This window comes from Dermacentor andersoni, chromosome 4 (assembly GCF_023375885.2).
Source record: "Dermacentor andersoni chromosome 4, qqDerAnde1_hic_scaffold, whole genome shotgun sequence".
NCBI lineage: Eukaryota > Metazoa > Arthropoda > Arachnida > Ixodida > Ixodidae > Dermacentor > Dermacentor andersoni.
Window position 1 is genome coordinate 21329226 of NC_092817.1, and position 15815 is coordinate 21345040.

Below are 15815 nucleotides of genomic sequence, written 5' to 3' on the forward strand. Positions count from 1 at the left end.
GGACGTGCCGTACCGCGCATGCGCCGACCATGCTTCTGCGAGACCGTCTCGCGTGGCCGCCTTGGACACCGTTCGCGTGACAACACGCACGAACGACCAGGCGTTGGGATCCAGCATGGGGCGAACATATTCGCTCGCTATCAGGTCGCGGTAAGTCGGACTTCTAGATTTGTCGCGCGCCCATCGGCATGTTTTGCAGATAGCAACTCGGCTAGCAGGCATTGATCTATGAAAGGTGCAATAAATGCCCTTGTGATTGTTTGCACTACTGTGTTGTCGTTCCTTTGTCCCAAGAGTACGGAGGAGAACCCTATATTTCCCACAGAACACACGCTTTAATCAAGATGGCAGCCCTTAATGATAAAATATTTTTAGCCCTACAGTAGTCATAAATATTATCCATCCACACAATACCTTGCATTTTTTCTGTTTCAGAATAAAACAGCACTGTTGACTGTTGACTCTTGAAGGAAAACAGTGGCACCTTTAAGCTGATGGCATGAGATAAACCATCATTCATATTTGTGACACACTGAAGATAAGGCAGACAGCATGTTTTCTACCCTTTTCAGCATACTCCCCCACCCCTCCCCTTGCAGTGTCCTTTGCGCACCTGATAGCTTCCACATGTGTAGACTTGTCCACACACAGTTAGGAACACTGAGTGATTGCTTCCTGCTGCAACTTGCGTGACAGTTGGCAGTGCGTAGACTAGTGTTGGTGAGCCCCTGCACAACACAGATAAGGAGGCCATGATTTCACAACACTGTGTCTACAAACAATACCAGCAAAACATGATCCAAGTTCACGAAGTAAAAATGTGAAGCAAAACCAATGCATGAGGCAGATATGCAAGAATAAAACTCAGTGTTCAACAGGGCACCGTCCAATTATGAGAGTCCTTTGAGAGCAATGAGCCAATTTACAGTGGATCTTGAGTGTCCTGAAAACTGTAACTAAAGGTATTTATCTATAGCCATTGCAGTCAAAGCAGTACCAACAAAAAGGGACATCACGAGCAATTACAATTCACTTCTTATTCATAATGGCAGATAAGGCTGGTATGAAAGTGTATGCACATCCCCATATAAGCAAGGCATCTATACTTCAAAACTGCCTACTATTTGCTGTAGAAGCAGGCCCACAAACAGTGAAGCATTGCAGATAAAGGAAAGTACAAGGCTCCTTCTAGCAGTGATAAAATGGAGGGCAGGTGATAGCCTGCCTCCAAAAACTTGCAAATGTTTCCTCAACCTATTCTGTTTAATTGCTTTAATAAATGTCAGCTGCTAGTGTTTACATGCAGTGTACACTGCTCTTAAAGGGGCCCTGAAACACTTTTTGAACATAAGAGAATGTTGCAGATCTGTAAACGACGCTCTTGTGAACATGTGAGCCAAATATTAATGCACTACATGCAAGAGGGAGTTTACAATCTCGTGGCAAAAACAGAGAAAAATTTACTTTCTCCTCCACAATGTTGTCGTACAGCTACGTCGCAAGCAGCCAAGCGAGCCAACAGTTATTGGCCGATTTTGTAATCGCGAGAATGTTCTCAGTAATACTATTGTTGCTAACTTCAAGTTAAATAAATGAAAAGTACATGTGCCTGCAATCTTAAAAAGAGAGAAAAATAATTTCATCTTTGCACTGCCGATCTACACATAACAGTAGAACGTAGCTGCATCTGCTGGCAGAGTGACTGAAGGCAGTGAAAAACACCGATTTCTCATTTAAGTACTGTCATTTGCTCCTTAACTGCCTGCTCCGTGCCTATGGTAACCGCTGCTGTCTGAACGCCTGTTTAATCTTATTCTGCACTCCTCTTTGCTTCATCATCACTGACACTTGATCTTGGCATATCTGCTTGAGACATTGCAATTGGTAAACATTTTAATTTGGTAAATACACTGACAGAACTGCACAAGCAGTTCATGGGCACTGCTACCTACTAACAGTAGGCAGCAGTGCCCCCTGTTGAAACTACATTTAGTGCCATGGCTGAGTGATTTAGAATGGTGACTATCAAGTCCAGTGAATATAAATTTGCTAAGGGGAGCCACAATATGCTTTTACTTTTCTACTTGTTACCGTGCAATTTCAAACCAACAAACACATACCAGCACTCACACTAAGCTTTAATATGCTGATTACAGCTTACAAAAAATAAGGAGTTAAATTCATAGGGAAACCTACCGAAGAACGAGATCTCCATGTCCCAGCTGCCCATGCTGATTGTTGCCAAATGTGAACACCTGTCCATTCTGCAGAAGCACCACTGCACAAACACAATGAACACTTAGTTGCCATGTTGTGCCAGAAAAGTGAAAGCAATGACAACAAGCGCAGTTAGCCCCTTACCTGTGTGGTGCATGCCACAGGCAACCTGCACAGCTGGGCTGCTCACAGGAAGCACTAGTATAGCTGGGGGCAGCAAGGTCACCTTCAATGCTTCACGCTCGTGATCACTGCTGACAGCGTCCTCTGTTCACAATGCACAGGAGGGAGTTAAATTCTAGTAACTGTAAGAACTAGAATTTTGATTTAGGACCTCATACCTCTTACGAAAATTGCTGAAATCGGTAAGCTTCAAACAAATTTAAGCACGAAGTTTATAAATCCATAACTATGCACCAAGAACAGCAATTGCAGTTCTGCAAACTGCATCTGTTGTGCATCTAAAGCGGACAAATTTGATGTATGAGTTTATAGCTTATGTAGAATTGTTACAATGCCTACAAGGCTTTTGTAGTAGTTCTGCTCATAAACTAGTGGTATGTTTGAGAGTGTTGTGTAATGCATAAAATGTGTAAGCTTTTGATGGATGTCTCAATATACGCTGTTAAAAGGATTGTTAAATCATTATTTATTACTGTGAGTCAAGGCTGTTGCGCAGAAGCATCAGCTCCTGAGCAAACGCACAAGGCATACAACTTCTGCTGAATAATTTGCCATCATTAAATGAGAATGCCTTACTTTTAGAATGTCTCCTACATATGAATTTGTCATCTCAGTTTAGGCAAAGCATTTTATTATTTGGGCAGGGCCACCACGTTTGCATATCATTGAAACAATGTGAGGTGCTATAGCATCACACTCTCTCCATAACAAATGACTTTTGAATATCTGGAGTACCATGATGACAGTAATGAAACAAGTAATTAACAAAACAACTAATTGATCCATAACAAATGCATCAATTAGTTGTTTTGTTAATTACTTGTTTCATTACTGTCATCATGGTACTCCAGATATTCAAAAGTCATTTTTTATCATTTGCAAGCTCCTTATTGACTAGGTGTCTAATTGCGAACAGCATTAAATGCATACAAGAGTGTGTTTAGATAAGGACAGTCAGAGGTGGGTCTCGACAATTTTTTTGCACACACGAGAATATTTTGCAAATCTCAAATGTTCCTGCTCTTACACTAACATTTTTGTCTATAGCATAATTGAACTGCGTAGGTGAGCGCACTCAAGAAAAGTGTGTGGTTGTGTGCCCATCAAAAAAGCAAAACGTGTGACAAACTTCTGCTAATCTTCATGTTATCGCCAAACAGAGGCAATTCGTTTTCGTGAGTCTCCAAAAAAAGAAAGGGAATGCATGCACCGCGGCATCCTTTGTATGCGCACTACTCTGAGCAATAAACAAGCGAGTAACAGGTGGTCGCCCTTTGAGCGATTAGTAACAAGATAGCAATCAGTTTTGGAGCGCAAGAAGCCGAAACCGCACGCGGAGCGGAACCCAAACTAACAGCCGCTCGCCCCCGCATGCACCAATGCACAAGCGGTAATGTATAGACGTGCCAGAGCAAACGAAGCATACAACGAAAACCAAGAGGGAGGCATGAGAAAAAAATTCCCTGTATTCCCACACAGTGGCAGCACATGCCAGGAAGGAAAAGGTTAGGAAATTAGCACGCTTTTTAAACGTACAGACGGCACCATAAATATAAGGCATAGACCGTTTTGGATTTGTTCGCGGCGCCATATATTCACGTCATTGACCCTGAAAGGGTTAATTAATTAATTGTTTTTATTTGGTCAATTTTGAATTGTTGCTTGAATCCCAAAAATGGCAATTATGGCAATTGTAGAGAGCCTCAAATAATTACAAATTTAGGCCTTTTTTTAGTGCTAAGCTTTGCCTGATTGAATTTTGCTGAGAAAAGCAAGGTACAAAAAAAAATTTGATAAGGCATTTGCACGACTGCTATTGTGCTGCGCTCAGCACGGCTGCAGTCCGATTTTCGTTTGGAGGAGTTCACCCAAGCTAGAAACTTATCAGGTCATTTTTATCCCACGGGAAACATACTGTAGCAGTCATCACCTTCCATCACTCTCACGCGCTTCACCCTTTCCTCCTTGAAACAGAATAAAAAGCTGTTTCATTCTTTTTCGCAGTCTTGGACACTTTATCACTTCGTCAGCAATCAGCCAGTAGAGCACATTTGCACTGTCATGCGACAAGAGCCGGAGGCCCACATGTTTACAACTGGCACAACGCCCTGTCACAACGCCCTGTCACTTCCCCGTGGCAATAGTCACGCTGTAGCCATGCTTGTGCACCCATCGCACGCTTAAGCACAGCAGAAGAGCAGTCGTACTCAGTAATAACAATCAGGCAAATTTTAACACAGAAAAAATGCTTGAATCCGAGGTATTTGAGGCTCTTTACGACTTTATAATTGACACATTAGAGATTGAAACAACAATTAAAAAGTTGACCAAATAAAAACAATTTTTTAATCAAAATGTAGGCGATGAAAAAAATACTGGTTTAAGTACACATGACTACCGCTAATGTGCATTTGGTACGATTTCTCTAAAGCTTCTGTCTTTCTTTTTTCCAGTTCTTAATCCAATTAGCTGGGACACGCGGTATACTGTAAAGTAAGCGGAACACCCCCTACAACTCTTTTATTTTTACTTATTTATTTTTCCTAAAGTGCCCAAGAACAGCTTTACACCTTAATATCAGTGCACTTGAGTTACATAAAGAACATAAAACCTAAAGACAAAACAGAATATCTCAAACAACAGTACTACAAAGTACAACAGAAAATTGTATTCAGAGACAGAAGTCAGATAATGAGCAAATAGTAGAACTGAATATATCGAGATCATCGCACAAGTTATTTTGTTGTGTTACAAGACGTGTTATAGTGTTAGAGGTGCAAGAGGAATTCCCGTTGAAAATGCTAAGATTACACAGGTTAGGGTGAGGCACGCAGAACTCTACAGCTGACAGTAACGGCGGACAGGAGAAGTGGTTGTGAATTCTTTTTGTAATAGTAAATAGTAATTGTAAATTAGTTCTACAATAGTAAGTGAAGTGCCATGAAGTGCCACTACGCTAATGCACAGAAACTAGCACAATATATCGCTCTAAGCAAGCCTTAGAAATTACAAGAGTGTAACCAACATCTAAAGAAAATGGCCCGTGGGCGATGACCAACCTGTTTGCAGCCCTCCCAGTGGCCCGTCTTGGACATCAGCGCCATCACCTAGCGAACTGCCGACAGACTGGTATGGGTTCAAGGAGCTGCCACCAGGGGAGCTCTTAGCTGCCTTCAGCGAGTGGCTGCCCTGTTTCCGTCGATGGTGAAAGCGGTACTCTTCTATGCTCCTCCGCAATTTGTCTTCAAGCCTTGCACCCACCCGTCCTGTACAAGATTTCTAAGCTCAAATACATGTTATATTTTCAAGCTCTATCATGGTGTTGATGCAATGCAGGCAAGCTTTTAAAGCCAATGCAGGAGCTATTTTTTCAATAAGCATCATTCCCTGGTTAGAAGTGTCAAAGAGGTTGTTTTCTTAAAGCTTTGCATCTGGAATAGCCCACGTTTAAAATTTTTAATAATATATCAGACTTCTGTGAATTAGACATTTTGGTTAATTCAATCCCAACTGAAGGTCTCAGTCGGTGCCTATACATTTATATGGGTCCAAACTTTCGTTACTTCGATTTCCAAATTGGACTTCGTAAAATAATTCAAACTTAACTAGTACGCTTCGCTGCAATACAGCCAGTATGCGGTGAAGCATAGGCAATATATGCATTGAAGCATATTGGGAATGCAGAGGGGCTACTGTCACAGGACATAGTATGCGTTTCTTGTTTGTACAGGCACAGATGTGCTGTCTCTGGTCACAGTACAGGCACCTAGACATGTAATAAGCAAACTGGCAGCCACTCAAAGCTGTTTCTGACATTTCTATAGCAATTTGAGCCCTCGTCCTGCCCGCCATTCGTGTGTCGTATATTACATGGTTGTCAAAGCCTAGTACACATTCTTTAGCTATACGTGTGTGCACGTACCATACACCGAGAAGCAAGGAAAAACCATCTGTGTTTTGGGAAAGCTAGCGAAAAGGAAGGTGGTAAGATAAAGAAACTCAGAAAGTCAAGGGGACATTCAAAGCCAACAAAAGAGCGTGGCTCTATGTCAAACTCTGAAGGCCTGCCAGCAAATTTATTATGCGTCTAGATGCTTCAACTGAGACCAGACAGTGCATGCACGTGTGTTAATTTAGGAACACATGCGACGTTCCATAACAGCGGCATTTTTTTCCTTTCTACTTGGTATGGTTCACCGCATATCAAGGCTGTATTGCGGCGAAGCTAACTTTAAAGGCAATAATGCCAAGTTAATGGCATGTTTCGGCTTTTTTTTTTTTTTTTTTTTTTTTTTAATAGCACCCGCCTGGTAATTCGACCAGTTTCTTCAGTCCCGTCAGTATCGTATTACCGGAAGTCGACTGTAGCAGTGGATGCGGGAAAGAACTACCGTATTTACTCGCATAATGATCACACTTTCTTGTTAAAAAACAATTGATGCAAATTCAGAGGTGCGATCATTACGCGGGTTAAATTTCCCACAAAAAGAAACATTTTTTTTTTTCATGCCGCATTTGCTGTGGGATGACAAGCAGGCTTCTGCTGCTGTCAGTACAATGTACTAGAATAGGGGCAGTATGTTGAGAAAGCACTCGCAACTGAGGCGCTTCATGTAGATAGCACGAGATGGCGCTGTAGGAACATGGGCGGCACAGAACGGACTGCGCAGCGCCAGCACTGCATGTTGATATTTTGATAATCATTTTCTGTCGTAGTCAAATAGACGTACAAATGCTCGGCGGATATTAAGGTGCATCCCCAAAACTGACTTCATATGAGAGATGAATTACATGTGCACTCCTAGCGCTTCTCAACGCCCATTAGACGGATTTATTAACCTGACAGATAAGGTTTTGCAGACATCGAAGTAGTGGCGTAAAGCCGTTAAATTTGTTTTGAGCAACGTTGCCACGTAACCAGAAATTATTTGGAGGGAAAATTCAGCTGGAAATAACGCCGTAGTAAAGGACATCGAACTGATTTAAACCAACTCGGATTGCAGGTGCACACATTTTATTTTGCGGATCGCATTCATAAAAAAGGGCCCGCGGCGTCCGCGACCCAATGTCAAGCGCTTAGTTCCTCAGCCGCTGTTGTAGAAGAGAAGGCAAAACAATATGTATGTACATAGCCCAAAGCCAAAGAGCTTACCTGCTTGGCATTTACCTTTTTTCGCGATAAACATTTGTTCCTCATTCTTTCATTCTGTTTGGCGAACTCCCCGCAACTACATTTGCACAGTTTATTCGTGAATTTTTTTATTTACATGATGAAGTGCTCCCGAACGTCAGACTCGTGTGAGTACGAGACACAATGACATCCTACTTTTCTATGAAAGGAATAAAACAGGTAGGAAAGACGCCAAGTAAAAAGGATCTCTGCAAAACTGCACACAGTATGCCAAAACACAGAAAAACAGTGCAAGTACATTCCATCCCAAACAATGGAGACCTACAGCGGAATTAATATACGCAAATGAATTCTTTAATTCATTTTTAATTATATTCACAAATTTAGCTTTTTGAATGCACCAGAAAAACTTGTGCATTCAGATAAAAAAGACAAAGAAGGGTCAGCATACATATAAGTTGCACCAGTCTGCTAAGAACAGCATAACTAATTTTAAAGTGCAATTTCATTTTTCATCACGCTTCTCTTCACTGATTAAGGCCTTTAATTAACGTAAAAGTGCAGCCTTGTTAAGATAGAAAAACGCACGACTGCTGATGTGAAACCATCAGCATGTAATTTGCAGCCAATGGCATAGCCAAATTTAAAGCTTTCACTAGAATCATGACATCAACTATGCTGTCGCTGCAAAGCTCCTCTTTGCTGAAGGTTGTAAATACATTCCCTCAAGTTTCTTTAGTGCTTCCAAAAGCAACTCAGAGGGATACAGCAATCCTCTCCTGTCACAAATTTCGTGAATTTTGAGACTCTGCTATGCTGACACTAGAGTTTTGCAAAAGAAGAGAGTGGCAGTCCTCACATTTGCTGCGAGTAAAAAATTTCTGCGCAACATACCCTGCCATATATAATGGATGAGGTGGTCATCGCTCCTTTCATCCACATAAGCGCGGTGCTCTGCTGGTGTACTGTTTAGCCTTTGCTCTACCAGTGTCAAATTTCCAGCTTCATCAAGTGACGCAACGTCCCCTTCCTTGTCAGAATTATCAGGTGAGTGAAGTAGTGATACCAAATCTTTACTAACCTCTGTGTTCCCTGTTTGCACTGCCTTCGCCAAGTTACAAAAAGACAGGCAATTCACAACAATGAAAAATTTAGACAGCATTGAGTGATCATTGGATCCGCACGACTACCTCTCAATAAGTTCTCCAACTTATATTGGCTTAGTCTAGATGTCAATAGGTATTCAAAACCCTCTCCTTCCAAGTATTCTAACAGAGCAAAAGTGCTGCACAATGTCACATGGAGCCCATCTGCCGTCGACTGGCTCAAGAAGCCGCAAATAACTTTTGCATAAGACTCCCGAGACAGAAACTCGAGCAGTTCCTTCAGAGTCTTCAGAGCAACCACGTTGCGACCGGCCGCAACACACGGAGAACGCGTCCGTACAGACCGTGCGACTGCAGCACCGCCGCATACATCCGGGACCTGTCTACGCTTCCGGCTTCAAAGAAGTAGTGCGTGGTGTGTTCCGCCGTCTGAACACACTGCCTCTATTCTAGTACACTGTACTGTCAGTGTAGGACACCAAAACAAAAATGGCGGCCGGCGGAGCAAGCCGAACGCGCCAACCATGATTATTTTTCTTTTCGTGAGTACATTACGCGCACTGAAAGTTTCTTCTGTATCAGTAATGAATAACGTCGTTAATATCAGCAAGTTTGGCAAAATAACTTAGCCGTGCACTTTGAGAAGACAGAAACAGAGATGGGCGCGCTTAGCTGCCAATGACATAGAGACATATGGCGGGCATTGAATATATTGAATATACCTTTATTTCCAACAGATTGGGGGAGACAGGGAAGAAAAGCTGCAAGTGCAGCTTGAAAAAACACCCTGCCCCCTATGACCACAAGACATGGGCAGCATGGAGCTGCTGCGTGTTTTCAACAATACAGTAAAAGCTCATTCATTTGAATTCCGCGGGGATGCTATCAAAATTCTAATTATACGAAATTCGAACTAATGAAAGTCAGAGAAAAAAATCGCTCGGTTAAGGCGCACATATAGTCTGACGTGGCAAGTGCGTGCGCACACACGCTACATCACGTTGGCGTGAACGTCTATACTTCGAAGCACTGGCGCAGCCAACGTAACCGGACGCGGCCAGCGCGGTTCGACGCGCCCGACGTCGAGATGGCTCTTGCTCCATCCGCGTGTTCGTCGCGCTGACTGGGGCGGAGAAAAAAAAAATGTTGCAGACTCGCGCGAAACGCGAAGCATCGATTGCGATAGAAAATTAGTAGATAGCTATACGAAGTAAGTATAATAGTTTTATCGGCCGTATAAACTTGTAAGCATTCGCTTACTAAATAAATTAACAAGCACTGTGTCACGCGCGCACAGGTAAGCATGAACGCATCTCGCTCGATGACCGCGGAAACTCGCTGAAATACGCTGGAGTGAGGACACGCAGCAGTAGCAGCAAGCGAATTGACATTCGTACAGCTCTCGCTTCAACGCGAACGAAACGTAGAAAGCACATCACCGAAGAAGCTACCGGCACTACGCGCACTCTGCAAACATCGCAGATCGCTTTGAAGATGATGAAATGAAAATGTGAAATTTGAAAATGTGAACAAAAAGGTGTAAACTCAAATAATCTGCACTTCTGAAATAGCTGACCGTATAAACATGAATATTAGTCCCGCTGATTAAGTTGAGAAAATTCTGATGGGGTAAGGGCACATATATCAATTCCAGAATTCATGCTGTAGAAACTGCGGCATTTGTCTTCACTGCTATCCTAATACGACACATTTCTGCTAAGGATGGGCGAATATCTTAGCTGCGTTACAAGCGTGGGCGTATGAATAGGGTACACTTCTAACATATCAGTGTAAACGTGGCCACTATCGTTGCCACTTGCGATTTGTTGCGTGCCCACGAGTGCAGACAAGAAGAATCGATAGGCGCCCTTTATGATGTTGTTGATCAAAACCATTATGAAGCCCACAAATAATAAAGCCGAGGCAAGTTTAATTGTACCTTTTTTTTTTTTTTTTCAATAATGTGCGGAAGGTGATGAAAGGAATGAAATGGGGCATCTGCTTAAGAATGTTGGGTGCGTGCAGACATCTTGGTATGTCTTCACGAGTTGTTCACGTAGCATTCGACAGATGGTAAGCGCGATCATCATTAGCCAGACTTGGCACACGGCATATCACTGCGACAAGTTCAGGGTGCGATCATTACACAGGAAAGAAAAAAATCAAGTTTTGACGACAAAATTCAGGGGTGCAATCATTACACGAGTGCAATCATTATGCGAGTAATTACGGTAAACTGTATAAGAACTGCCCTAAACGTCTTTTCGGGAAATGACATGCAATACTTGCGATACACAAGTAATTGATACACACCTCCATATCGCATATCGAAGATTATCACTTTGGCCTGCTTGTTGTCGAGTAATGGACTGCCCACTCCACCAACACCAGCTCCTCCAACTGCCGCTCCACCATCAACAGCTGGCACTGCCGCTCGGTTCCAAGCAGCCAGCTCAGCGTCATAGTCATCTTCAGCAGCGCACACTCGACAGCAGCCACAGGTCAAACATCCACAGTCTCCCTTTCCACAACCACAGAGCCTAAATAACAAGGAAATCTATAGCATTATACCACCAATAGACCATCATACCGCTAGCATTAGTGACTGACAGCATGCAGGCTGTAATTTCTCAAAATGGGGTTCGAAGGCCCCCAGGTCTCACAACGATCCCCAAGGAGAACTCTAAACCATGCCTTTTCATACTGAAACAGTCTTATACAAGCATAAGAAATGTGGCGAGGTATTTTCAACACCTTCTCTGTGCAAAGCTGCCGCTTTTTGTATAGTGATTCAAATAACATCAGACGAGACTGATGCTGTCCTCCATTTGACCTGGTGTGAGCTGGCATTCAAGAGCACTGATTTCATTAATCATTGACTACAAGTGACATATAAAGCACCAAACACGTATTCTATTTCGTGTGAATATAACCTGACCCTGCACAAGATCACATCTCCCATTAAAATCCTCAGGAGAAAAGGTTTGCGTATACAGCTCACTGAACAACACTGCACAATTATCTGCATGAACAAAGGTGCTAGAAACAACCTTACTTTGAATGTTCAAATCATATCAGTCAGCTAAATACAATTCAATTTGTTTCAAATATTCACATCATATAAAATATTCAAAAGCTTCGAATACTTGGTTTTCAAATCAAAGCGAACAATAAAAATATTTTACTATTATTCAAAATCTCGGACATTCATATACCCTTAATTTTTACTTAATGAAGACTATATTTATCAGTGGTAGGGGAAGGGTTTATGAAGAATAACTTGAAGGGGCATACAGGATGCTCAAAAGAAAAAAGAAGAAAAAAAGACAGGATGTATGATCTATTAATGCGGCTTCATCAATAATTCCTGACTTTCTCATCTCGTACCACTACATTTAGTGACACTCACGTTCCAGGGTTGCGTTCAGGTCGTCCACTGGCTATGCAGCTCGCCCCATAGCCTGTGCACTCTCCACAAACAGTGCACACTTTGCAAAATGCTTCCTTCCAGCTGTGTTTGCCAGGTGGACACATAATGTCCTGCTCTTCAGATTCAAGGTCCTCATCCTCTTCCTCTCCTACGATAACTCCATTATGGTGAGCAGCCTTACCAGCACGTGAGCCAGATCCTGGCAGCAGGTTTACCGACCCAGTCACAACCAAGGCCATGGGATGCACTGCATCAAGAGGCACAAAACATTCATGCTTACTGATTGACCAGATAAAGCATAGACCAAAGCAACACAGGGGTGACGACAGGCAGCTTATTGAAGGGTTCCAGATTAACTTATACCACCTGGGGTTCTTTATCCGGCACCCAATGCCTCAGCACAAGCGTACTTACATTGGAATGACATTGTAATGAAGCTGTGAAAACCGGGAATCAAATCTGCGACCCTGTGTTCAGCAGCAGAATGCCATAGTCACTCAACCACTATTGTGGGTTACAGGCACATAACAGTAATAAAAATGTCAGTTCTGAAAGAATTACAAGGAACAGGAACTGTTTAGACACTACTGTACAAAACATAGAACATGCAAGATTGAACATTGGTTTATGGCAGAGGCATTCAGACGATGACTACAGCCAGCTCAGCATGCTCTTTCTTCTGCATCGCCCTACCACGGCAAACCTTTCAATGCGACAAAGATGGCACTGCAGCAAAGCTAACAATCTATTTTGCACCAAAATGATGCAGTGGATTAACAGACAGTTTTCATATACCATTTCTACTGTTTATATAGACACATGCAAAATGGCTACGTCCACACTATGCAGATGTTCTTGATGATACCTTGAGTAGAACTTTCCTCATGGCAAATGGATGTATAACACCAAATGTAGTAGCAGCAATGGAAGCGCCTTTTGTTAGGCCCAACAGCGTCAGAACAGATGGCTGATCTTAATAATGACTACAAAACATTGCCAGTACTTAGTCGTCAAAGAGAGATAAAATTATGCCAAAGATGATTTTTCATCATTTTTGTTTTGCTGCTGCGATGAGAAGCGAGTAATGAGGCCAAATTCAAATCTAAGCAGGCTTCCAAGTGTCATCATGTCATTATGCTAGCCATGCTAACCACACAAAGCCAGTAAAGCTAAATCCAAATGTTAGCATGCATATGTAAACTGCAAAGCTCTCTTCATAGCGTTCTGCATAAGCATATTTGGACCCACCATTTCATAGCATACACAAGGACTTTGCGTGGGCTATACTAAAGCTGTCTCATGCCTGTATCTCTTCAGCTAGCACTCTTTTGCTCAAACGCAACATGGATCATTTACACCGAGTTACAAGTTATACCTATGAACTAGTAGCTCTGCAAGAATGTATAACAAAAAAAATCAACTCTTTGGCACACTCGGTTCACTTAACGAATGTGATAGCATACAAGTACCCCTGCCCTTCTTCCCCCCACCACCTTATAGGTGTCCTGAACCACCCCCCAAGCTCGGTGAAAAAAAAAAACAGTCCACGGATGGCATGCACTGCAGTGAACATCTCAACCAAGCTTTGTAGTCGTGCATGGCACATGAGAGCTCACAAGCGGAGTGTACACTCACCTTTCTATCAAATACTCTCTTTTCAACAGACTCTGCTCCTCATTCTTTTCTGAGCGCTTTATTTCATAATACAGTTGACTCACATTACAATGGACCCTGATAATCCGCAAAAAGTGTCAGGTTTAACCGAAGTCCGTAATATCAGAAACACCTCACTTCAAAACTTTGGTCGCAATGTGCAACAATGTCATTGTGAAGAGTGAATGACGAATGTCCAAAGTAAAAAACAAACAAAGAAATGACGCAGTTTCGCCTGAAAGGCGAAGCATCGTTTGCAATAGCAAATTAGTAGACAGCTACGCGGAGTAAGAATAGCAGTTTTGTCGGCCGTATAAAGTTGTAAACATTCACTTACTAACCAAATTAAAAAGCACGGTGTCATGGGCACACAGGTAAACATGAAAACATCTTGCTCAATGACTGCGGAAAGTTGATGTCAAAGCGTTGCAGTGAGGAAGCACGGTAGCAGCAGCGAGCGGATTGGCCTTCATGCTGTCTGTTAGTTCAACGCGAACTAAACATCGAAAGCACAGCACATACGAAGCTACCAGCACTGTGCGCACTTTGTCCACATCACAAATCGCTTTCAAGATACGGTGCACGCATGGCCTCACCACGTGTTTCTATTTATGCCCAAGCCCAATGCTCGACCGCTTTGCCGCCATGCGCCACCCGCAGGTACTACATTTCTAGGTACTTTTTCACCTGAGCACCACGGCACGCGCCCTAGATCCTTCTAGGTATTTGGTTTTGCATCCCTGGCTGTGCCTAGACAAGCAGTCTACTCGAGCCAGCCCGCATTCGCAGAGTTTAGGTGCCGTAGGTAAGTTGTAATTTTAAATGCATAAGCATTTGTATCCTTACCCAACGAGAAAACCGTCCCTTCATCCGCCCCGTAATAAGACGACCGCTTTCGAGATAGCGCCCGCAGCAGCGAGCAAATTTGCCTTTGCGCTGCCTCTCGCTTCAACGGCAACGAAGCAGCGAAAACACAGTGCTGATGGTGCTCTCAGCAAACGCATCACTCTGTCACTTTTGCAGATCACTGTCAAGTTGCGGGCGCACATGTCTCTTCAATACTAAGTAAGCGGTGAGAACACAGCGTGCTAAGCTATGAGCAGTTGGCACTCCTTGTGGGAATCGCAGATCACTTTCAAGCTGCGGCCCGCGCAGCAGTGCCATAAGAAGCAGCCGCCTGAGTACGTTCACGTTTCAATTAATGGTTTGATGTGGATGGATAAGGTGCTAAAGAGCGATAATGGTTTATGAAGATCAAAACAGTAATCAGTGCACCTGGCCCCTCCATTTGCTGTACTTTACTTGCATCATCAATGTTTCTTGCGCCGCTGTCGGCACCAGTTCGTGTTGCCACTGAGCTGTCGTCAGTACTGGCTTAATCAAGTTACATAACATTGGCAACGACACTGGGTCGCATGGAGATGAGCAAGTGACAGAATGCTTACACTGCTTACGCATACTTAGTCTAACTCCCAGAGGAGTTACTGCTTGATTTTGTGTGTGTGTGTTCCTGGACGTCGCACGATAGTTTGTTTAACATGCGTTGTGTGTGGCGCCAGCACATTGCTATTGTTTCAGCTGGAAGAAAGATAGTGATGTCAAGAAGGACGCTTGAGCGCAGCGATGATGTGGCTCGTGGTGCGAGAAACCCTCCATGCCCCATGATTATCCCAGCTTTTGTAGATCGAAGTGCCTCACACACCACGACCAGCTTCTTATCATACCCCTTTATCCCCTTATCCAGACTGAAAAATTTCATCCAGTGTTACTTCAGCTTCCACACACAACTCTTATTTCGAAATAGCCTAGGCGGTATGTTTTGAAAAACCAATTTTTTCTCAGCGACAGCTGGGTGAACAGACTGTGCGCCCAGACATAACATCTCCCTAGTCCCACCTAGTACCTACAAGGATCTGTGGCGCTCGCCGTGGCACTTCGGGGAAAAAGTACCTAGAAACGTGGTACATGTGACCGGCGCATGGTGACGCAGCGGTCTAGCACTGGGCTTGGGCATAAATAGAAACACCCGGCCTCGCCGTGAGCAGCAGTCACCTACAACCGCCGCAGTAGAACCCCCTCTCTCTCCCCTACCCTC

General features: G+C 43.3%; 1 protein-coding gene across 1 annotated transcript in view; it reads right to left on the minus strand.

The window, feature by feature from the left end:
- The window catches only part of hiw (MYC binding protein highwire), a 266470-nt gene that overhangs the window by 212753 nt on the left and 37902 nt on the right, over positions 1-15815 (minus strand). Inside the window, exons 15-20 of the mRNA XM_050182883.3 lie at positions 12047-12314; positions 10951-11177; positions 5460-5666; positions 2362-2484; positions 2197-2278; positions 614-728 (exon numbers count right to left, since the gene is read on the minus strand). Coding sequence (XP_050038840.1) covers positions 614-728; positions 2197-2278; positions 2362-2484; positions 5460-5666; positions 10951-11177; positions 12047-12314 — 1022 coding nt within the window. The remainder of the gene's footprint in view (positions 1-613; positions 729-2196; positions 2279-2361; positions 2485-5459; positions 5667-10950; positions 11178-12046; positions 12315-15815) is intronic.